This window comes from Panthera tigris, chromosome D2 (assembly GCF_018350195.1).
Source record: "Panthera tigris isolate Pti1 chromosome D2, P.tigris_Pti1_mat1.1, whole genome shotgun sequence".
Classification (NCBI taxonomy): Eukaryota; Metazoa; Chordata; class Mammalia; order Carnivora; family Felidae; genus Panthera; species Panthera tigris.
The window spans coordinates 56,666,553-56,691,466 of NC_056670.1; the positions used below are offsets into that span (position 1 = coordinate 56,666,553).

General features: G+C 42.7%; 1 protein-coding gene across 2 annotated transcripts in view; it reads right to left on the reverse strand.

Annotated features, from left to right (window-relative positions):
- Nucleotides 1-24,914, reverse strand: part of HPSE2 (heparanase 2 (inactive)) — a 666,791-nt gene that overhangs the window by 5,579 nt on the left and 636,298 nt on the right. Inside the window, exons 10-12 of one of the 2 annotated variants that reach the window (XM_042960187.1) lie at nucleotides 22,490-22,635; nucleotides 14,920-15,066; nucleotides 13,122-13,225 (exon numbers count right to left, since the gene is read on the reverse strand). In XM_042960187.1, the coding sequence (XP_042816121.1) occupies nucleotides 13,207-13,225; nucleotides 14,920-15,066; nucleotides 22,490-22,635 (312 nt within the window). In that variant the 3' untranslated portion in view covers nucleotides 13,122-13,206. Of the gene's footprint in view, nucleotides 1-13,121; nucleotides 13,226-14,919; nucleotides 15,067-22,489; nucleotides 22,636-24,914 lie in introns of those variants that run through there. The other variant, XM_042960186.1, reaches the window with a different exon arrangement.

Sequence of the window (24,914 nt, forward strand, 5' to 3'; positions counted from 1 at the left end):
TAGCTGCTGAAGGCATTTAAATTATCCAAATATTAGGACAACTGCATTTTATCACCATCTGTTTTTACAAAGTCTGAGTTACTTTTCAATTCCTAAATTTGTTTTCTTTATTTTGCATGTTATTTGAAATGGGATTCAATGTGTCAGTGTGGAGTCAAGCCCTCTGCTCTCCAGGTCTCTATGGGAGCCCCTTGCCCAGGTCACCCTCCTTCCCCCCACCACCTGTCTACAGTTTCTGGTCATCATGTCTTGCCCTGTTTCTCGCTGGCCCTGGATACAGAAGCAAGCTTTCAACTATTCTGAGGTCCCAGAGAAGCAGGTCTAGTGAGCATACCCCTTGCCAGTCTTGAAGATATATGAAGATTGCTAGACTCTGGCCTGGCCCTGGCTGACCTTTTGTGGGGGCAGAGGCTGGGGGAGCCTGTGTATTATTGGGAGCAGGCTTGGGAGCTGTGTATGCTTCTGGCAGGTATACTTGGGACCTTGAGTGGGAGGTGAAGGGACTTAGAGATAATCGTTCTGCCTCAGCTACTTTGAGGGAGTGATTTGTCTTCTCTTCTCTCCATGTGTAAGACAGACTAGATGAAACCTAAGGTTCCTCCTGTCTTTTTTTTAGGTGGTTGTCCAGAGCCTAACATCTAGCTTGAGGCAGTGTTTAATGTCAAACTCAGAATGATCCTGCACAAATAGAACTGTGATCATGACATTCACCTACCTAGGGTTCAGTAGCTCCCTGCTGATCTTAAAACACTGTCCAAAGCCTTTACAAGACCCCGTAAGCAAAGCCTTTTACCCACTTCTCCAGCCCCTTAGAGAGGCTCGCCCTAGTCCCTGCCCATTCCAGCTCCCCACTCCCACCACCTCCTCTCATTCCATGCTGCAATTTCTCCAAACAAATCTCTGATCTCAGAATTTGTGGACATGTTGTTCCTGCTGCCTGGAGCCTTCTACTCCCTCCCACTTCCATCTTCCTTTTCCTGGCTAACTCCTCCCATCTGTCCCTCAGGTCAGGTGCTGCTCCAAAGTGCTACCCCATACTTCTTGGGTCTCTGCCCTCATCACAGGGTACTGGCATTGCTGACTGCTTATCAGTCCACTAGACAGAAGACCATGTGTCTGTCCTGTTCATCCCTGCACTTTTCCTATACCAACTTACATAGCAGGTACTCAATAGAAGGATTGGATATAAATATGCCAGCAGACGAATCTAGAAAGAAAAGATACTGGACTGGAGGGCCAGAGGCCGGAGTCTTGCAGACTTGCAGACTTGCGGAATGAAAGGCACAGGCCTGAACATGTGAACAGTCCCTTCTGGTCTCAGTTTCTGGATCGTTAAACCATGAGAGAGGGGAAGGCGGGAAAGAAGGAGTGGCGGCCAGGGGAGAAGGAGGAAGGAGGGAGAGGAAGGAGAATGTGTAAGAATCCGAGTGTGTGTTGGAGAGTGGGCACCAGCTCTGCTTGCTCCTTACTACCCTCCCACCTCCAAGCCGGACTCTCGTTACAGAGTACTCCCCTGGGCGCCACTAGAGGGCACTCTTGCTCCACACAACAGTGCCGGAGAGCCGACTCTGCAGTGGCTCCGGGGAAGCCAGAGCCTGAGCGTAGCCGCGACAGCCGGCACTCCGTCCCCGCAGGGCCCCGAGCGTTTGGCCTCCCGGAGGAAGAAACCACAGGGTCAATCACATCCCAACAAAAACTTCGTTGCGGTCCACTTGGCAAGGGGCCCACCCGAATGTGGCCAATATTAAGGAATCATGCGCATCCGGGCTTCGATTCCCGCCGGGGTGCGGGCTTCTCCGCCAGTGTGCAGGGAGGGGGTCCGCGCAGGTGCGGGGCTGGCGGCGCCCGCGCGACCCGGCGCCCCACTCTCCCGGCCGGGTTCCCGGCGCCCCGGCCTCCCCGCCTGCCGCGCACCTGTGTGCGCTTTACAGGCCCCCGAGGCCCAGCTGCCCCCCTCGCGGCCCCCTCGCTGAGTTAGGAAGCTGGTATGCGCAGCTGCCCTGCCCTTCTCCGGGTCAGGGGCAGGTTAGAGCCTGGAAGTTCGAGGACAGAGGGGCCTTGCTCCTCTCTCCCCTGCTCCAGGCGCGGCTGTGCATCTGGGGTAGCTTAGAAAGGAAGTTCCTTTGAAATGGCCATGAGTGATCGCTACCCCGCTGATGAGGGCTGCTCAGGAGTGCCGCAGGCTGGTGTCACCCCATCTCACTTGCCCGCTGGAGCAAAGGCTGAAGGATGCTCATTACCCTCTCTGGGGGGTGCTCCTGCCTCAGGGGTTCTAGGGAGGATTACTTTCAAGTGTGCCCTGAAGCTTTCCTCCTGCTTGCTTTTTGCCTTGCCTGGAATGTGGTAGAATCTGTCAAAAAGTCCACTCTTCCCTCCAACCGCCATTGGATGTGGCCTCCTTCACGGCGCCTTATTTGATAGTCCCAGCTGGAAGAGAGGCCCGTTATCTGCGGCTCCCTCTTTAGCACGCGTCCTTCTCAGCTTTGTTTTATCTGTGTGCTGGAGTCATTTTGCATGCTAGACCCAACTGTTCTCATCCTACTGTTCAGTAGCATGTGGTTTGGTGCCTTCTTGCTTCTGAGAGTCATTCTAATTAATGTTTGTTGAGTTCCACCCAGTCAACCTCTCTAAGGAGTTCTCCTGACTGGACACTCCAATCTCTTTCTCTAGTGTTAGTTACAGGAGACTGTAAGAGAGAGAGCAAATGGAGACGAAAACTTCCTGTTTCCCTCATGCCCCCAAAAGCCCACATCATATAATGAAGTTCCTGGCCACTGAGGCGTTTTGAGGTTGATATGATCATTTGCCCTTCATTCTGTTCTTTGAGGGGTCTACTGAAACAGTGAGGAGTTTTGATCTGGCTTCTGTATCACTGAGCAAACACTGGGATTTCTTTACGCAAGCAGAGCTAGGGGATTTTATAGGTGAGTTGTTAGAGATATAGGCTTTTCCTGTTTGCAGTCAGGTTTGGGGGTCATGATTTGATCTGTGTTCTATCCAAGTCTGTGTAATAATGGTCCAAGCCATAATGGGATTCTACCACGTGCTTCTAATGGCTTAAAATAACTTAGCACATTTGGCAGACAAGATGAGAGACCAGCTAAGGAACCTGGATTTATACTGATATTGTTAATTCCCAACAGATGAGCAAATCATCTGGGGGCACTTTGGGAAGAAAATCTGACTCTGTGACCATCTCAAAGCTCCATGTCATAGGCATATCACACTCAAACCACAGGACACAATAGGAACCAGCTATAAAAACTATGCGGAGACTTTAATATGTGGTTAACTTGGTTCCCTTCCTGTTGTAAAGAATCAGTGCCATGATCTCTGACGTTCATGAGTGGTGTGTAAGGGGCATTATTCATATCCCTACTGTTCTCTGCAATGTACAAATTCAATTGTAGCAGGCGTAGTCCTAACCTTACCCGTGAAGACAGAAAGCCCAGAAACATGCAAATGCATGGTCAGACACACCATAATTAACACATTATACAAGGAGAGAGATGAGGAAAATCACACTTCTCGGCCTGGATTTTGAGGTCTTCTGCGTTCTGGCTCTATTATATTTTTGTGGCCCTTCCCCTCACCCTACAAAGTATTCCAGTCATGTAAGATGATTTGCTACCACCCACCCCTTTCAAATAAAATGGGCCTTGAACTTTTATACTTCTGACTCTTTAGTAAGCTCATCCCACTGTCTGGAATCTCCTTCTGTCTAGTGTTTCCTAGATGTATGGCTCATCCTTCCAGCTCCTGCTTAATGGGCCTCAGCCTTGAGGACTTCCCAGATTGCCAGGTCAGAATTCATCTCTCCCTTCCTTACACTCCCCTCTGCTATATTTACCCTCTTGTAGTCTGCCTTATCTTCTTGTCTTAGTCTCCTCTGTGGCAAGAGACCAGGTTCCCCGAGCCCTAGCTGTGTAGAGCTGGAAGAGGCAGTGTGGGGGTGAGAAGTGTACCCTTTACGGGCAGTCTGCAGGTGAGATGAAGAGAGTCAGGAGGGCAGGTGTGTGCATGTGTAGTTGTGTGTGCACGCACATGCACATGTGCACAGATGGGTTTTCCGTATGTAAAAGTATGAGATCAAGTCCATAAGCCACACCCTGAATTAGTTCCATCATTCTAAAGTCACAGCTCCCTGGATACCTATTCAAATATGTTAAATCAAGGGGATAAATATCTCAGTTTTATGGGATTTTGATAAAGTGTTCCCTGTAATATCAGGTGCACTGGTGCACCCTCAAAAGTGAAAAATGGGACATTCCAGGTGTCACAGGCTCTGTTCCAGGGCCCACAGATGTCAAAATGCAAAGTGTGCGGTGACTCTGAATCATTCTTGCAAAGATGAGCAGAGAAGAGGTAGTCTGCCAAGTGACTATTGGTGTTTTCTGCAGCTGGTCCATAGTTCGGTGCTCCATGCGCCTATTCTGGAATGAGCCACATGTTCCTGATGCTTGGCAGCCAAAGAAATCCTGATTCAGGGCCCAGGCCCTGCCACAGGGATGAGCTAGATTAAGACTTTTCAGTTTCCTATGTCTCGTCTGTCCCCCAAACCACAGCCTCTGGAGGGTGGGGAGAAGGGAGAAGACAAGGGCCATTTCTTCTCAGTCCAGCGGAACTGCCTTCATATTCTGCTTCCTTGCCCCTCAGTTTAGAATCGACTGCTTGGAAACGTGAGCTTTAGCCTAAGGTGCTCATTTACCAGTGTTTCATCTGGGTTATCTGGAACAGAATGGAAATCTCTGCCTGCAGCCAGAGTCCCCAAGTGAGCGAAGGTGGGGAGGGGAGACCACAGCCTTGATGGGCAGCTGTGCAGAGATCCCAGCTGCTGGGAGTGGGCTGCAAGAAAATGTATTCTGGAGCCGAGGGCAAATGAAAAACTCTCAGAAAATAACCCCGAGCGCAAAGTGAAAACCCTGAATTCCTAAACATCTTGGTTTAAGATGTCAAGTCACTGTAAAGTATAAAAGCATTTTATAATCCTCTAATCTGCACAGTGATCTGTACATTACTAATCTGGGAGTTCAAACAAAACAAACAATAAAACCTTTGGGGAACCGTACACATCCTTCTACTTAGTCATAGACAACTCCCGGGGGCTCATGGCATGTTCACACCTTTGGCAAAATGGCTTAGTGCCTAAATGAAGAATAGAATCTGGGTGAAATCAAAGATGCAAATCAGCTGGGATTTTGCTCCAGTATTTTTCTAGAGGGACAGTGGTTCTCGACCTTGGCCACATATTTGAATCACATGGAGAGCTTTAAAAACTACTAGTGCCTGGGTCCCAGGCCAGAGATTTTGGTTTAATTGGTCTGGGGTGTGGCTTGGGCATTGGGGTTTTTAAAGCTCTCAGGTGATTCCAAGTGCAGCCACGGCTGAGCACCAGGGGTAGAAGGAAGAGTGGGGATATGTTTGCAGCTGGGGGTGGAGGGGAATCACACAGCTTTCTAACCATTACATTCCGAGTTTATTGTGAATAAAAAGAGCTTTTCTCACTGTTTTGGAGTACCGTGTCAACAGGCCCTGGTTTTTTATCCTAAAAGTCAGATGTGAACTTTTCAAAGGCAATTTTTTTTTAACAGTCTGAAGTGAGCATTTTTGCTATTTCAAAAGAACTGCTTCATTTCATGTTTCCCTCTAGTGTGTGCTACAGGGGAAACTATTGTGCACACTAGTGAGATGAACATGTTCCTCAAAACAGCACAGAAGTGTGCACGTCGCACTTTACGAGAGGAATTAAGAACCGAATCAGATGAAGCATTTGCACAGATAATGAACTCTGCGTTTAACATTGAAAAAGAAAAACATTGTGCTTTTCTTGAAGGGTAAGTTCTCAAAGGCATTTAGGTTTCTTTCAGGTCCTGGGCTGTGGCACAGAGAGTTCCCTACAGACAAAAGGTGGTTCAAGCTCTCTCCAGGCAAGAGGAAAGGGGGATTAAGTATATTATTCAGTTCTTTCACCGTATTTTCCAAATTATGTCTATAATTATTTACTTAGATAATGCTATATACCTTGGTTATGGCTACTATCTCTTTTTGAACCACAGGACACCCTGAAATGAGCACATGGGTTAAAAGAATCCAAATTCTCTAAGTTTCAATGAGTAGTAAGCTTACATTAACTAAATATTTGTAAGGCTCATTTCTCTATATAGTTACTTCTCTTTATTTTTTTCTACAGACTGACTCAGAGCCTTACATGTAATATTTTTATAAATATACATACTCATATATATATTTGTATTTCTACTTGTACAGTGTCCGTTTCAGACTTTCTGAACTGAAACACTAACTTGAACATTGCTGGTTAGACTGGGTACCACCTTCCTGTTCGCTCAAGGCCAGCTCCTAAATCTCTCCAATCCCAGGCACCTTTCTTGCTCCAGCCTCTGCTGCTTATCTCTCCTCCTAAGGGGCTCTGAGTGCCCTTTTAAAAGGGCTAAAGATGATATGGTTGTGTCTGCAGAGCCGGGCCTTTTCCTCCAGGTAAAAGAGGGCTCCATTCTAATGCTTGCATTTAAAAAAGGGATCGTCTTTTTTTCTGACTTTTTAAAACCAGCACCTGTGTGGGTTAATAGCTTTCCTCACACACTTTCAGCTTGAACAGCACTACTGATGGTTCTTACCTCTTATAGAACATCAAAACAAATTCCAAAGGCATTAAAAAAGTACATATAAAAAATGAAACAAAAAAGAAACTAGAAGAAAGATACATATTCATCTGATTCTAGGAACATAAATACATAGACATATAAATGGAAAGGAAGAAACCACAAAGCAAAAGATATATAGATTTAACTATATAAAAAGGGAATACTTCTGTATGTCATGATAATATCCTAAAACTGAAATAGTTGGAAAGACAGCAAATAAAGTACTGGGGAAAATATTTAACATATGTGATAGTTAGCAAAAGGAAAACTGCCTTATGTTAGAAAAAACTTACAAATAATTAACAAACAGATAATAACCCAAATGAAAAATAAGCAAAAGACATAGAAAATTAATAAAAGAAAAACTAAGAGACATGAAAAACTTTCAAGCTTACTAATAATACTCAAAGATACAAATGAAGATGAGAATATATTTTTCATTATGAAGTTGGCAACAATTTAAAAATAATACTGTTCTGTGTTGGTGAGGTATATCCGAAATAACAAAATGCTCACATTTCCTACTCCTTCTCAGACCTCCACAACTAAGCTTGTCTGAGGTAAGAACATTGAAGAGCTAATTATAGGAGATAAGGTTCTATAGCTCAGTGGGTTCTAAGGTGAGCAGTCTGGAAACCAGGTCATTTGAGGAATTGTTGAAAGAGTTGAGTGTTTGCTTGGAGGCTAGAACTCTACAGGGAGACCTTGAAAAACCGTTATGAAGAAGGTATAGATTTACTCTGCTTAATTTTTCCAAAGCAAGGGTAGAAATGGGAAGAAAACACCCTCTGGCCACATACAAGGAGGATCTTTCCTACAATCAGAACTGTCTAGTCCCAGAGTGGGCTGACTCATGACATGAGCAGTCTCAATAAACAGAAGCTGACGGGCTTTCTGTCAGGGACGTTATAGAGGAAACTTCTTGATCTCAAAGAGTATTTCCAAATTTTTCCTCTATAAAGTCATCTTTTAATAACTGCAGAACTTTCATAGAGTGGTTTATTTTAAGAAGAAACTAATTTAAATGATCCCAGGCAAGTGGAGATAATGGAAACCTGCAGGGAGTACATCTGGTTGAACAGAGTTCAAAAACTCCAGGTACCAACTAACAGCAACAGTATAGAAATTCAACACTTAGATGTCTCGAGTCCACTGAGGTAAGTGGAATAATGGCCCTTTGGTCCCAGAAAGCAGGTCTTCAGGTTTTGTTTCTGAGTGTGTGGGTGAAGTCTTGGTATAGAATTCTTAGGGTTAAGACTTTTCCCAAAGCTCCTTTTACCAGATCTGTCCGTATCCAAAAATAGATGTGGCACTTCTAGTCATCATTAGAGAGAGATTGTGATAGGTCAGGTGGTAGCTAGTTCAACCCTCACACTCGCCAAGCTCTGAATCTGGAGATGAAGTATCGTAATGTGGTCTGTTCCAACAGGGACATGAAGATATTTTTAAAAGTCTCAGCACCTGGGAGTCAACTTGAGTATTTTCAGAACTATTCTGTTTGGCTAACATCAAATGACACCCTTCTAAAGGCAAGCAGTTAGATGCCAATGTTTTTCTTTGATATAGGATTTAATGAGGGTGAAATCAAAGCAAAAGTCATATCCCGAAGAGATGGAAAAAATAAGCAGTATGTAGAAAAAGAAAAAAAAAGATGTTAATTTCTTTACAGAATAGGCAATAAGATTCTGGGTTCATAGGAGTGTTAAGTTTCTTTCAGCTAAAATCACGGCAGCTGAAGGAGAGGCTCATGCAGATAGGAAATTTAAACATTTCATATGGAACCTACTAGCCCCAAAGCAGAAATACTCTACACCTCTCTCATGTGCCACCCATGCTTCCTGTTAGTTGTTTGTTTCTAGTAAGAGAGATGAACTCCTTTAGGACAGGGACCTCAAAATCCCCTTCCCCCTCCCCCAAACACGCCATATTAAATAGTTCTTGAAGGCTATTGATGATGTAGGCTGGCATTAGGAAGATCAGGAGATATTCTGAGAGAGAGAATTTGCATTGAACTTTATGTTCAGACTTTTCCCCCTGATTTGTCTACTTGGGATTCCTGAGGCAGGTTAGACTGCTGAAGGGGAACAAGTTATGTCTGGAACAAAGTAGGATCTCAATAAAAGGTGATGAATGGACGAAGATATATGTGAAGCCTCACATGTCGGCATCTTTCCCTCAGAGATGTACTTCTGGGCTTGTGTTCCATTAGGTGAAGTGGAGCTAGCTAGAGGTGCCTATGTGTATGGGGTCAGAATATAGTAAGTCAAGACTAATTTTTATAGGCCCCAAATTAAGGCAATTTATAGTTACTGCTGGCATTTAATAATCCTTTTGTTTGATAAGAGCATAGAAGAAGCAAGGGAATTCCCCAATTTGGCTGAGAAAAAAAAATAGCTTTATCAAAATTCTATGACTGGGGGAGGGGCACCTGGGTAGCTCAGTTGGTTAAGAGTTCAATTCCTGATTTCAGTTCAGGTCATGATCTCACAATTCATGGGTTTAAGCCCCAAATTGGGTTCTGTGTTGATGGCACAGAGCCTGCTTGGGATTCTATCCCTCTCTCTCTCTCCCTCTCTCTCTCTGCCTCTCCCCAGCCCTCTCTCCCTCTCTCTCTCAAGAAAATCCAATGAAATTTGAATTAAAAAATATTCTATGACTAGGAAAAAGTATCTTAGAAGCAGCTCAGAGAAAAATTTTCAAGAAGGCTCTGAAATTAGGACTTGTGAAGAAAAGTTGACAGAACTGGGATGAATTAGCCTAGGAGAGAGAATATTGTTGAGTAACCTGATACTCTTCACATCCATTCTGTGAAGAGCCTACGATGAAATGAAACCAAACAGTATTGTGACAGGGTTATCTGTACTGAGTATTTGTCAGTATGTCATTACAATTTTATATTGCTGGACTTTTGGGGTAGCACAGAATTGAGGAAGGTGCACTGGATTTGGGGCCAGGAAAATGGGGTGCTAGATACTTTCTAGCTCTATCACTTAATAGTTGTGTGACTCTCTCTCTCTCTCTTTTCTTTAATGTTTATTTAGTTTTGTGAGAGACTGCAAGCAGGCAGGACTCGAACTCAGTAGCCAAGCCATGAGATCATGACCCGAGCCCATGTTGGACACTTAACTAACTGAGCCACCCAGGTGCCCCAATAGTTGTGTGACTCTTGAATAAGTCACTTAATGCTCTAAGACTTGTTTTCTTCAACTCTAAAGTACGAGGGAGGCAGGAATTGTTCAATTTTCTTCATGGGGCTCTTCAGAATGTCAAATGACATAATGGCTATTAAAACCATTTATTTTTATCTATAAAGTCCAAGCTACAGTAGGCCACAGTGTTCTTATAAAATTAAGTGTTCAGACAGGACTGAAATTGTGGGCACTCCTTCCCCAGAGGTCTTCAAACCTAGAGCATCCTCTAGTCTAGTTGGCTTTGCCACAGACTATCTATCTAAGGGTATGGAGAATGAACCAGATCACTTCAAAATGTCATTCTTCCCAAGATTCTTTACATCTACTGATTCCCTTAGGTTTCTGTGTTGGAATACAATACTCAATGTGATGAAAGTTGCTTCTTTCTTTTCTAATTTTTGGATAGTTTCCCCTTCAAATTGGAATTGAACAAGATACATAGGGCAGGGCACTGGGATGTGACCAAACACCTGTTCTTGGTTTGACTTTTCCCTAAAAACATGAGTCCTGCTTTTTGATATAAGTTGACTTCTTTGGCCCAACTTCATGTTGCTTCCCTGTTTGTTGAAAGACATTAGCGATATTTATGTCTTGGGTAGAAATAATTCTCTAGAGGACAATGTTTACTGCTTTGTGTGCACATGGGGCACTGGGCAGATTCTCTCCTTTGTGGGTGACAGAGATGCCCCAAAGGTGCTCTCTGACTTATCCAGAATGGGAACTAATATTGTTTTGGGTGTAAATGGTCAGTCTTTCTCTCAGAAAGGTGAGAAACCAGGGAACAGGACAGAGGATGGACTTGCAGCTGGAGATTTTCTGGAGAAAATATTACTGCCACTCCCTCTTATAGCACAGGCTCTTTGTGTGGCCTTTTAGTGGCCTGAGGAAGCTACTTGGCTGGTGACCATGGAGACAACAGGCTCCAAAAGTGAAGTGGGAGTGGGGGAAGGAGAATGGAAGAGAATAATTGAATTTTAGAGTTCAATGGGAAGCAGAACTCTTTTAGCTCAACCTCCCACTGAGTGAGAATCTTGGAGCACCTCTGAGATGGCCATGGCCGCTCACTCTCTGAGTAACAGGCTACCTCCTAAGAAACCCTGTCCTCAGTCAGACCAGGCAAGCCTTTGGAAAATGAGCTCTTTTTGTGGTGAAATCTTTCTCTTTTAAATTGTACTCCTGGTTTGCTGTCATTTTAGAGGATTCTAGGCTAAATCTGTTTTCTTTCACTTAATCCCAGAAATATCTGAAGAAAGTCCTCATGACTTACCTTATTTTTCTTCTCTGAATTAAATCTCCCTATTTCCTTCAGCCATCTTTAAAGCATATGTATTCCAGGCACAGAATACCCTTCTCTTGTACACACTTCAGTTTTCTAAGTTTCCCTTCTCCTATCCTATGGGGTAGAGGGCACCCACCTTTTGTCTGATTCTGAGAATGAGAACTATCTCTCACCTAAAGACTTCAGACTAACTATCTCTCACCTAAAGACTTTGAGTAGCAGGTCCTATGATTGGTTTACTCACTGAAATGAGAAACAGGAACCCTCATTTATGGACTTGGAGCCTAGACTATGCCTGATTGTGGCCCTAAGGGTGCTTCCAGTACCTGACAGTACTTGACCCCCAAGATCATGTGGAAATATCTTTTCAGAGATTTCAAATATACCCAGTCCTGATGGCAGCTCCAAGAGAATGAGAATAACCCCATGTTTTCAACCAATCATAAAAGTTTGCTGGCATTTCTCTACTCCTGAAACCCCAGGCCAAAAAGTCTAACTGGCTTATATGGCACACTGACTTGCTCCATATCCTCTTTCTGGTTCCTCCAGACAAGAGCAATCACAGGTTCCTCTGCTCCCAGAGCCTTCCATCCTCTTCTGAGCTAATATGGCTCCAGGCTGCAACAAGGAATTAGCAGACACAGAACACAGAATCTGGCCCTAGAGGCTTATAAAACAGAGAAGGAGACACCAAAGGCTGAAATCACTTCCTTGCATTTCCTTTCATCCTCTCCTGCAGAGTATGCTTCACCAAAACCACACCCTTCCTGTGAGACCCCTATCTCAGGACCACTGAAGGCTCTTGCACTTATTTGTAGTTATGGAGCAGAGCACTGGGGGCACTGAGTGTGCAGCTGGTAGCCCCTACTGGCAGCTAACAGTTCAGGATGGCACAGCACAGGGTCAGAGCCACTGAGGTCTAGAATGGGAGAGGTGCCAAATTAGCAGTAGTTTACAGGAGAGAAACAGGCTTAGAGCATTAAGTGAAGGGCTCAAATTTTCACAGGGAAGTAGTGGCAGGATTAGGTCTGGCATCCAGTTCTCTTAACTCCCAGTCCAAAACTCTGTTTAATATGATATATGTAAAATCGTATGTGCATGTATTTATGCCTATATACATACGCATGTGCGTGGGTGTGTGAAATTTTCATTTGTAGAAGGTTTCATTTCACCCACATGCTCTAATTTGATTCTCACAATAACCCCCATCTGACAGGTAAGGGAGCCGAGGTTTGCCCAGTTAAATGGTAGCAACTGGATTCATATCCAGGCCTTCTGAGTCCAGTTCCCTCTTCTTTCAATTGCATGGCATTGTTATTTGATCTCAGTGGGCATTACCAAATCCCTCTTCAGGACTCCTGTGGAATGAAATTCTCTTTTTCTCTATTCCTCCTACATTCTCAACAAAGCCGTAACACAACTCATCAAGGTGGTGACAAGGTGGGGCACAAGACGGCATAATTGGAATGTATGTGATATCAGTAGCCAGTGGGAGTTGCTTCAATCACTCTTAAGGATGGAAACAAGCAGAAGGGCCAAGGTGTGGCCAGGTTCATAATCCTGGAGGTAGGGACTTAGGGTGGGGTAAACAGGGTTGGAGGCTTGTGCCCTCGGTTGGTGGGGGAACAAGCTCATAAACTGATCCTACCCTCTGACTACCATCTCCTCCTGTTTCATGGATTTCCATCTGTACCATTCTTATCATAATCTTAACAGGTGTTTTAGCAACATATTATCTTAAAAAACTGAGAAGACTCTGCTTTGGAAGAGCATCTTAGAGATGTCAGAAAGAGAGCAATTTTTTTCCCTCTTCCTCCCCAACGAACTAGAGTCCTGAGTTGAGGAAAAGGAACACAATGGGCATTTACTGCACACTTATTATGTGTCAGAAACTTTACATAGATTACCTTATTTACTCCTCTCCACATGAGATGAAGAAACTGAGACTTGCAGATTATGTAACTTGTGCAAGGACACACCGCCAGCAAATGGCCTGTTGGACTAAAGCATTTGGCCAGTTCCTTCCACGCAGTACACATGACTTTCCAACGCTGGGCAGGCTCAGTTCCTAGTCTCACTGGCTCCACTGGACCCTGAATATCACAATCACTGCTGAGGTGTCAGCCCTTCTGCCAGAAGTAACTTTGCAGGTCATTAGTGAGTGGCAGTGGGAGACTTGAACATATTCATGGTCCTCAGAAAATCAGACCCAGGGTGAGAATTTGTGAGCTGGAAGGGACCCTACCAAATATACAGCAACACTTGAATTTTGCAGATTAGAACACTGAGGCCAAGGGATTAGGATTAGAGGATCTGCCCAGGTCAATAATTATTTAGTGAAGCTGGGACCAGAACTGGTTCTCCTGCCTGAGATGAAGGCCAGGAATTCAGCACACTGGTCATGAACTACTGGGAAATAGAAAGAGAGTGGATAAAATACTCAAGAGAATCTCCTAATACAGGTAGGATTGAGAGGAAAGAAAAGTCGATGCAATGTACGTGTAGCCAAAGAAAAGAGCCAGTATGTGAACCGAGACTGAAAATACAGATCTAGGGTGGCCTGAAGAGACTCAATAAGTGACTTCCCAGATTGTGTTTTGTTCCCATTGCACATACAGTTGGAAGCCAAATGCAAGCCACCAAGGTTGCAGTGAAACAGCGAACAATTACAGCGCAAATAGTTGTGGGCAGCTGTGGGAGTGCAAGCCACCTGCTCCAAGTTTACAGCTTTGTTAAACTTGGTAAACATTAAAAATGCAATAGGAATGCTCCCAGTCTGTACGGCATCCCATACCCTGCCTGGGAGGCCTTACTCGGGGAGCTGAAGTGGCCTTGCCTGTGACCAGGCTCTTCTCACTGTGGCCTAGAGCTGTTTTCTCTTGGCAGAGGTCAGTGTTGTCAATAGTCTCTGGCAGAGATGGAGGGAGGTAGGGAGTATCACAGAATCATATATTTTTTTTTTTCCAACGTTTTTTTTTTTTTTATTTTTTTGGGACAGAGAGAGAGACAGAGCATGAACGGGGGAGGGGCAGAGAGAGAGGGAGACACAGAATCGGAAACAGGCTCCAGGCTCCGAGCCATCAGCCCAGAGCCTGACGCGGGGCTCGAACTCACGGACCGCGAGATCGTGACCTGGCTGAAGTCGGACGCTTAACCGACTGCGCCACCCAGGCGCCCCACAGAATCATATATTTATAGAGTTTGAAGGGACCGCAGAGCCCTCAAAATATAATTTCTCTTCAAACATTCAAATAAGGAAACTGAGATCCAAGAGGTGATGGATCTAAAGTTATACATTTAGGGGCAGAACAGACTCTTGAACTCTGAACTTTCAACCCTTTGTCCAGTGCTCCTCCTTCTAATGCCATGAGGTTTGTAGATGCTGACAAATAAGGAGTTATAGCATGACAGAATGTTACAGATGAAAGGGGCATGGTTTTCAACTATCAGAGTTTTTGGTTGTCACGTGACTAGGGGATGCTATTGGCATTTAGTGGGCAGGGACCAAGGATGCTAATAAGTAGCTTGAAATGAGATTACCTTTCATAATGAATTGTCTTGCCCAGATACCAAAAATGCCCTTGTTAAGAAATATTGTGTTTACCATTTGACTCCACGGTTGAGGAATCTAAGCCTAGAGACAGGGAGGGGTTTGAGTCAGCAGTCCCCTGATTCCATTCCACTGAGCCCCCAAATGAATTAGCAACACCAAAGGGGCAATTCTAGCTCCTTCCCCTCCCAGCTCCTGCTGCACTTGTTCTGAAGCTATTTCCAGGTTTGCACTTACTTGGACTTCAGGCCCTCCTGTCCATAGGGCTGCAGTAGATACTGGTGCACGAGCTTGTCCCTGAGGGTCCCGGCCAGTTTGATTTTCTTTCTTGATCGGTGCAGGTTGATGATAAAAAGTGTAATGGACCCTCGAACATAGTTGTGGCTGAGAAGGAGAGAGAGAGAGAGAGGGAGAGAGGGAGGGAGGGAGAGAGAGAGAGAGAGAGAGAGAGAGAGAGAGAGAGAGAAGGGAAAGATGGAAATAAAGTTGTCAGTTAGTTACTGCTAAATAATTTATAGACTGCACCAAACAGGACTGCCTCAGGAAAGGCCACTTATTTTATAGTTCTTGGTCACCTACACCTTCAAAGACAGGAAGGCCTTGTTATTGTGGCTTCCTGCAAAGAAGATACCTGCTTCCCACCAAACTCTTTTTGTTTTTGTTTAAATGTATTAAAATGATTTTAGAAAACAAAATATCTTTTTTCTGAATATGAAAATAAAACATGCCGATTGAAGAAAAAAAGGAAAAAATACAAAGACATACAAAGAAGAAAAAGAAAATTATCCTATAATCCAAATATCTTGAGATATGATAAAATTTTGGTAAACATCCTTCCAGTATTTTTTGTTTTATTAATTCAATATTAATTCAAATATTTACAGAGTACTTTCACACATACATATACATTTCTCAGTTTTCATTTAATTGGGACCATATTGTTTCTTCACTTTGTGAACATCTTAAACATATTCCCATGTTATTATGTTATTGTATTTCCTTCTATACTTATAGAAGAATGCTAAATTCTTCAATCATAGTAATGTAACATAATTTGTTTAGTTAACCCCCTACATTTGGGGACTTACATTGTTTTCAAATTTTTGCCATTTCAAATTACATATTCCATCATATAAACTTTTGCATATCACCATTATTTCGGATACAATCCTGGAAGTTGGGCACGTTAGGTCAAGGGGAATGCACATTGTATGGTTCTTAACCAAATCTCTGCTTCATTTCCAGTGATGCCCCTCCCTGTGGGAAGATTTTTTGTCCCTGCTCTGTTGAACCCTAGAGATTACACAATTGGCTTTGGCAAATAAAATGTGCTGTTAAAATCTTTGGGCATAAGCTTTAAGAGGCAGCCTGTGTTTTGCCATGTGTTTTTGCTGTGTCACAAGACCATCAATGTTCATGACAGAGGTGACTCTATTGACCTGCATCCTGGAATGAGGAGGATGTGGAGCAGAGCTACAGCTGAGCCAAGGCAGACAAGTAGCATGAATGAGAAATACACTTCCTTATGGAAAGCCGTGGAGATTTGTGGGTCCTCCATTATCATAGCATCACCTCACTCATCCTGACTGATACACACATTTTGCTAATATTGATGTTAATTCTCTAGAAAGCTTATACCAATTTGCTCTGTGCAGCTATCTATAAGTGCACCCATTTCCTCATACCCTTAAGAATAATGGATATTAACATTTTAAAATACCTTTCTCGGGCGCCTGGGTGGCTCAATCGGTTAAGTGTCTGACTTTGGCTCAGGTCATGATCTCACAGTTTGAGTGAGTTTGAGCCCTACATTGGGCTCTGCTGACAGCTCAGAGCCTGGAGTCTGCTTTGGATTCTGTCTCCCTCTCTCTCTCTGCTCCCCCTACCCCCCAAAGTGAATGAACATTAAAAATAAAATAAAATAAAATAAAATAAAATAAAATAAAATAAAATAAAATAAAACACATTTCTCAACCTGAGAGGTGATAGTGGGATTTCAATGTTGTATTAATTTGTATTTTTAAAACATTCGTGCAGAGGTGCAGTATTATTTTCATTTGCCTGCTTGCCATTTCATCTCTCGTGTGAACTGGACTATTCATGTTCTTTGCCCATTTTCTATTGACTTATAAAAACTATTTACTAAAGATGGTGATCCTTTGTCTGCATGTATGTTGCAAAATTTTCCCCAGGTTTCTTTGGCCAATTCAGTTTGTTTATATTTTATTTTGATGTATAGAAGTTAAAAACTTGGGGCACATGGGTGGCTCAGTCAGTTAAGTATCCTATTCTTGATTTCAGCTCAGGTCATGATCCCAGGGTCGTGGGATGGAGCCCCGCGTCAGGGTCCACACTGAGCGTGGAGCCTGTTTAGGATCATCTCTCTCTCTCTCCCTCTCACCCTCCCGCACTTGTATGTGCTAGCTCTCAAAAAAAAAAAAAAAAAGTTAAAAACTGTTAGGTAGTCAAATTTATCGATCTTTTTGATTTCTGCTTTTGCTGTTTACCTAGACCAAGATTATGAAACTACTCACATTTTGGAGTCCTTTTAAACCAGCACAGGATGTTCAGAAGCCTGGAAGAACTGTATGCCTACATGCAAGAGCCTTCCAGCATGTATCAACAAAACTATAATGATTTCCTTCTTTCTTGTAGGAAAAAAGACTTTGTTTCTAAGGGGTCCCCTAGGGCCCCATCTGGATGGGTTAATGAGAGGAAACAGAAGAAATGACCCAGTCCTGCCTTCAAAGGAGGATTTCAGAGAAACTCTAAGTCAACTTTGCCCAGAGGAAAATATCATTTCTTGCAGAAACAGCATCCCTTACCCTCTGGGTCACTCACCTCTGCTTCTAAAGGTGCTAATGAAGAGTTGAGTGACTAAGGGCAGGTCAACATGATAACTTGGGTTGCTTTTGTTTTGTTTTGTTTTGTTTTTTAATAATACAGTTACCAGGGCTCATCCTGGAGATGTTGATTCCATCCATTTGTGATGGGGGCTAGGATATATACATATATATTTAGGATATTTGGCAGATGAGTTGGGTTTGGAAACCACATGCTTAGAGTAATCCATTAAGTTTATTTATGAGAATAATTCCCAAAGTATATTCCACTGACTGTGTGTCAGATGGTTCTTCTTGCGTCTGTAGGAGGGCACATTATTGTGTTCAAGGCTTTCTGGATGCCTGCACTGATATTCTGATAGATTGTTAAATGACTTCTTTCTGGCTCCTCCTCCTCTGGTCCTTCTTCTCAATATTCTGAATCATGTGAAGTAACTTTTAGAGCCAACTGAGTAGGTCAGAAGAGAATGCCCATTTACTGAGCAAACTTGTGTCACTAGAGCTCAGAAGAGAGATGCTGCTAGCCTGCGTCAGCGTTACCATCGTTAAAAGAACACCAACTATATTCCATTGGTGGGTGGGCTTTAGGTTTAGCTTAGCTGAGGAAACTGAGGCAAGCACCATTAATTACAGGTACTCTGGGCTTCAGAGTGTGAGCAAAAGTAGGCATGGATGGGTACCAATTTTGCCAGGCTGTGGTAAGCTCTTTTGCTAACTACCAGCAGATAACTTTCTCAAAGGCTAGCAGTGGAGGAGGGAAAGCTGTGTGCTTGCATTTACAAGTTTCTCCTCTGCAGAGCTGGGGCAGAATGAGCCCTGGGAGACTGCAGAGGAGAAGGGTGGGATGTGGGGAAGTGGTGGGTGGGAGGGAGACCTGAAATCACAGCATAGCTGCAGGGAAAGCTGTCTTTTCAAGCTGCTTGGCAATGGTCTGATTTCCATTTACATAGTTCCCCTGGGGGAGACAAACCTGTACTGAAAGCCAGCTCACAGACCAATGTGCAGAGGCTCTCACAGAATGCACAGAGCCTCCTCAGGTAGGAACTGGCATTGAAGACTACCTCAGCTGTCCCTTTTTCTGCCTGGCTGATGGGCAAAGGCATTAGGCAGAGGTCTTCTGGCTGCGAAGCCACATTCTTGGGTGGAGACTGCAGCACCAACCTGAGAGTACTGTGTCAAGAATACAGATTCCTGAAGAATATGTATTCTCTGCCCACAGAAAAGTAAGCTTGGAGGAGTATCTGTTCCCTAAGAAGATGGGGTCTGACAGAAAGCATGGCTGACAGGCAGTTGATCGTCTTCTGATGTCAAGTCCAGGTGACTTTTGGTTCTCTTAGCAAATGTCCCTTTCTTTCTGGTGGAACATCTATCTTACTCCAAGTCTCATTGTGGTGAGACTTTTTCACCAGCAGACAATCCATGCATCTGGAGTGCATCTTTTTGGCTGTTCTTTTGCTGCCTGACATCTTCTCTGTGATGCCATGGGGGTAGGAGGAAGTGAGTCAGGGAAGGGAGGCTCAAAGTGGAGTATCCTGGAGATAAGAGGTAGGGGACATCATATGGAGAGGTGCATCTTGACGTCCAGATAAAAAACAGTCACCGTTCTAGAAATGCCTCCAGTGAAGCTGAGAGACAGAGGAAAGGGAAGAGAAGACGGTGTTTTGGAATCCATGGTCCATTTCCAGTGAAAGTCCATGTGTTTGAAAACTGGGTTGGTCCATTGTCTCCAAATCTAACTCAAAGTTTTTGGGTTCGGTAAAAGTCAGGCCATGTTTTGCCAAACATTTTTTCCCCTAATTTCAAAGCCCCTGTGTATTTTAAGGGAAATTTAATCCACATGTTTCTGATTCATTTACACTTAACTCATCAAAATATTGTTTTGTAAGAGCTATTTGATGTCCAAGAAGCCTCAGGAACCTTTTTTATGAGTCTTTAAAAAAATTCTTCTAAAAAACAGGAAGTCGTGTTTTGCCAATAATAAACAAACTTGAACCCCAAAAGGCTGAATTTTGCTTCAATATCCACCAGGTTCCAATTGGTTCTGAACTTGGCTAAGGACCTCAACTCCTCCCCAGAAACATACATTGTTTCAGCAGAATGGTTTATAAAAACAAGGTTTCCCAGTCAAAACTTATTTGTTCTCTGAACAAGAAGACCTAAGGCAAGAACTGCCATGCTGCCAGGCTCCTCATCTGTTAATTCTAGGAAAGAAGGCAGGAAAGCACCTGCTCGTGTTGGTATGCATACCTAACTTTTTATCCTAAATCCAGCCTAAAACACAACACTCTCCTAGGTCAAAACCAAACCACAATGCAAAAGTCTGCCAGGAAGGGCAAGGAGGTATTCAATTAGAGGTTGCATAACTGTCCATCAAGGAGGCTGTAAAAGGAATTTCTGTTGTATAGGACACCAGACCAAAAGATCTCTAAGGGTTCTTCCCAAATGTAAAATTGTTTGTATTATTAGTGTTGTTAGTTGTGTATAGTACAAATATCTGGCAAGATGCCTGGCATGTGGCAAGTGTTCAATATACATTGGAGTGTAGGAGTTGTTTGAATAGACACTCTCTTTGGGTCGTTCTGCTGATAAGTTTATACTTTCTCACCCAATCCCTGTTTTGGCCAAGGATATATATTTTCAGAGTACTGGTCAAGATTGAATAGTGGGAAGCCAACATGCCCACTCTGTGACCTTGACCTCATTGGGTATGAATAAACTAAGTGAATCAGTAGTGTTTCCTCATGACTGTTGTGGAAGATAAGAGGGCACATACAGGGCACATGGCTTCCCAGGGAGAAGGAGCAGAGACACTTGTCCTATCCCTGTGCTTACCTGTCTGGGGCATTGAACATTCACAGACATGGAAGAGACCTGCAACTTCAGTGAGCTCAGTGCATCCATCGTGGGCTTACTTTTCTAATAGGAACAAAAAGGTCTTCACCCCTATTATTATTGTTAAGGCCATATGTGCAATAGATTAGTCAAGTCTTGTCTTTCTTTTTTAATGGAGAAGAGGGATGATACTGACAGGAGCACAGCAGCACTGTTTCCCCAGCGAGGTTCGAAGTGAGTTCCCATAGAAAGTAGAGGTGCACTGGTGAGGTAGGGAGAGTATTAAATCCATATGATTAGAGTAACTTGTTTGAGGTCTCATGCTAGTGAATGGTAGAATAATTAACCACTCTACCACACCACCTCCTTCAGGATGCTGTGCTGATATCAAAGGGGAAGAGAGACTAGAACTGGAAATCCTCAGTGATGTCTTGATGCCCTATGTCTGCATTCATTCATTCATTCATTCATCAAACATTCACTGAGATTTTCTTCATGCCAGTCACCATATTAGCCACTAAGAATAAATAGAACAATGAATGAGACACTGGCCCTGAGTTCACGGTATATTTGGAATATTCGTGATAACTTCCCACAAGAATGTCAAAGAATGTCAGGATAAGCACTGAGATGGGACTACGTGAGGAGCCCTCTGTGAGGACACCCAAATTCTGCTAAGCCCATGACTACTGACATTTTCCCCCTGGTTCCTCAGACCCATTGTAAACAGGGCACAACTGATGCTCTTCCCAACAGAGACAAAAGGTGCCAAGGGTAATTTTTCTCTCTTGAAGCTGGGGTCCGCCTTTTGAGTGATTTCCTCAGGGCCAGGGTGGAGACACGGAATACAATGTTTCCTTGTGTGGTGATCAGATAACTCCAGCCAAAGCCATAAAGTAGTCACTCTCTGTCAGGTATTGGATTGAGCTTCCTGTTGAGCAAAAGGGACGTTGAAAGCCTCTGGCCTCTGCCCAAACCAGCCTCCTCTCATCCACAATAGGCACTTGTATCTATAGACAAGACAACTGGCCCCTGGCCCTGCTATGTTCAGAGTGATTCTTTGAAAAACCTTATCATGATAAATTAATTGGCTTGGCTCTTCTCTCATCAAGGAAGGGGAAGGAGCGTCTATTGTAATCTGACCACTGGAGCTCTTTGTGCTATCCACTGCCCATGATCAGCGCCTGATAGGCCCACTGGAATGAAGGTCTGGCTGGAGGTGCTTGCTTCCTCCTCCTCCTCCCCCATCCCCAGGGTTTCTCTGCATTAAGAGAAAGAGTTCTCTTTTTCCAAGCTGCCTACTCTGCTCCTTACATAGGAAGTGATGTAAGAAAGCCATATTTGGTCAGATGGGTTTGGCCTTAGGCTCAGTGTTCAATTTTTACCTTATGATCTTCATGTTTTAAAATATTTTAGCTGCAAAAATTTATTTATCTAATGATAATTCTTTTTTTGTTTGTTTACAGACAACTGTAGTGACAACCAGTGCTTCAGATCAAAAAGAGAAGGATTACCACACTGATTGTTCTGAGTCTAGCCCTGTAAAAAAAGGAAGACTAGATTTTATTAACCTCTTAACATTTAAAGTAGTTGGAAAGATTTCTGAAATTCTGAAAATGGTTCTAAAGCTGGCATGACTACCTTTGGGCACTGCCGGCTTGGGACACACTGGTCTAGGGCTAGCTTCCTAGTGGTATAGCTCTCCAGCATGCACCTTAGAAATGTAGACTTATTTCCTCAAGCTCTGCCGGTGGATCAGAGGAAAAAAATTTTATATCTCTAGCCTTGGTTCAGGCATAGGTACACAAAAAACGCCTCATGGGCATTACATCAACTGACACAGAGAAAATGCTCAATAAAAATTTGTTGGATGAAGAAGTAAATGAACAAATGGCATGTATTTTTATGAACTTTTTGTGCATAAATCCTCTGAGAGTGAGAAAACGGTTTTACTTGGAAAAAAGCTCTTTATCAGAGATCATATGAAACCTGCAAAAAGCAGGAATAACGATTCCAGAAGCAGTTTACAGTAAGTCTTACAGGGGTCCCCAAATGTTATGGAATTTTAAGAGGGGCCCAAAGCCTGAAGCCCCTTGTGAGTGGCTTTCTGTGACATCTTCCTGAAGACTTACTTGTGGTGGTTTGTGCAGTGAGCATAAATCCTTAGTTTGTCCCGGATCACTCGGCCTGGCCGTGGCTTCCGTTGGAGCCCAGCCACATGCACAGCCAAGACCTTGGGGCCAATCAGGCGCTTGTAAAGGAGAGAGAGCCAGTAGTCCTGAGAAGAACAGAGAGATGGAGAGTCAGAGAAAGATACAAGTTGAGTGTCCTGAGTAAACATACCAATACCAGAAACCACTTCTTACCAGGGGTACAGTGAACCACAACTAATGAGACCCTAATCCTGTAAGCATGTCAACCCAATGAAGTGCTCACCTTGGGTTGATAATGAAATGGGCATTGTCTCAAGTGGCCTTTTCAAATGACCAAATGGGGTAAGTGGGGTGGACTCGGACCAGCCTACAAAACAAATGAATCAAAGTTTTTCACATATGAAATAATAACCTGGTATGGCCTTCCATTTTTAACTTTCTTTTCCTATGACTTTACTTTCATAATGGTCTATGACCTGTATTTAACTGTAGAATAGAAGATTTCCAATCTTTAGAATTGTCATCAATATGAGAATCCAAAATGTCATCCTCCAAATATTGTCACTAAAGGCAATTAGTGTGGTGAGGGGAGATGAAGGTCCTCCAGGCAAAAGACCAGGGTTCTGGATTCCAGCGTCAGAAACACCAACAGAAGAATGTTTGCAAACCATGGTGCTAATCCTTGGTCATTCTCAATAGTTCTAAAATAAAAAGAATAATTCTAAGATAAAAGAATGTGATGCTTTTAACCATTCCAGCATCCATTTGTAACTGATTAATAAATACTCAATCTGTGGCCCACACGTATATTTGAACTTACAAATGCCTATTCACTGATGCCTTAATTTCTATGGCATTTGCTATTATCATATTTTGTTTTTACTCTTGATACAAGATATATTTTGTATTTTGTACTTGTTTTGTATTTGCTCTTATATCCAATTATGGGGCAATGACTTCAGTGTTCATAACTCATCATGCAAAAAAGGGGTTCCTAATTTGTTTAGGGGCTTCCTCGCCCCTCTCTCCCCCTCCCAGTTCTGGAATTCCATAATCATGCCATTCAGTGCATTCAGGCTACTCAAGGCCTAAAAGACATCACGCATCTTTTCTCAGCCTTCATCTTTCCAGGCAGAAACCTTTTAATGATCTTCTCTTTTTTTCCCCCTCTAGTGTGGTCATCTATAATGTCAGCTGCCTAAAAATGTCTGTTGAAGTGCATAAATAAGGATAAAGTCTCAAAGCCCCTTTGCCACCAGAATAGCTCTAAATCTGCCCTGAGTAGTGAGCTCTAAGCCTTGTCCAACCATCCACCTTAATTCATACTAAGTGTCCTCAGAATGGCTGTTAATTATGGCATCTTAATATTTAAAATGCCAAGTATTTTATCATTGTCAATCATATAAATGAAAAAAATCGCGGTTCAATTTGCTCCTATTTGACTATAATTTCTGTATTTTTGATTTGAAGTAAACTTCATGAAGTGATAGTCACCCAATTTCCAATGGGATATCCACTTTTTTCACATTGATTTATAATATATCTTTTAATATTATTAGTAAGAATCTTTGGAATGTATATGGAACGAATATTCCACCCAAATTTGTAGTTTACTTTTTATCACTTTTTATGATTTTTTTTGACATGGCCAATTTAAAAAAAAATTATAGGAAAATATATCAATCTTTTGATTTCTTTCACTTCTTTTAGAAAGCCCTTCCTCACACAAGGATCAGAATAATCTTCACTGATATTTCTTCTAGTTCTTTTTATAATTATTTAAAAATTTAACCTCTTAATTCATTGAAAAATATTTTGCTGTATGGTGCTAATTATTTTCTAAATTAGTCTACAACTAGTTGTAGCATCATAAAGTTGATAACCTATTCCTAAACCCATCTTTCTCACATACCAACTTTTATATATATGTAAAAATATATAGATATATAATATATGCATTATAATTTGTAATATAATATATTATCCATTTTACATCATTTTCATTATTATAGTTTACATTTCAGTATCTAGAGTTTCAAGTTCATTTCATTCATAATTTTTCTTTCTTCATTCAAACTTTTTTTAATTAGTCATATCCACTTATTTTTCCAAATAAACTTTGAAACCATTTTTTGTAGCATTTGTTGTTACAGAGAAATTTGAGGCTAGTGTCAATTTTATTCTATGTTTATCCAGCCAGTTTATTTTCTTTCTTTTATATTCTGCCAGGATGCTTACAGAAGTCATGTTTTATTCTTGATATCTGAACTTTTACCAGGACTATGTCAATATGGATTTCCGCCTTAATTTGCTGATATTTGGGGAGTACTTTTGTTCAGGAAGACTAAGGCCTTTTTTTAACCTGTAAGAATTTTCTTTAAGTATAGCTTCGAATTCTTTTTCC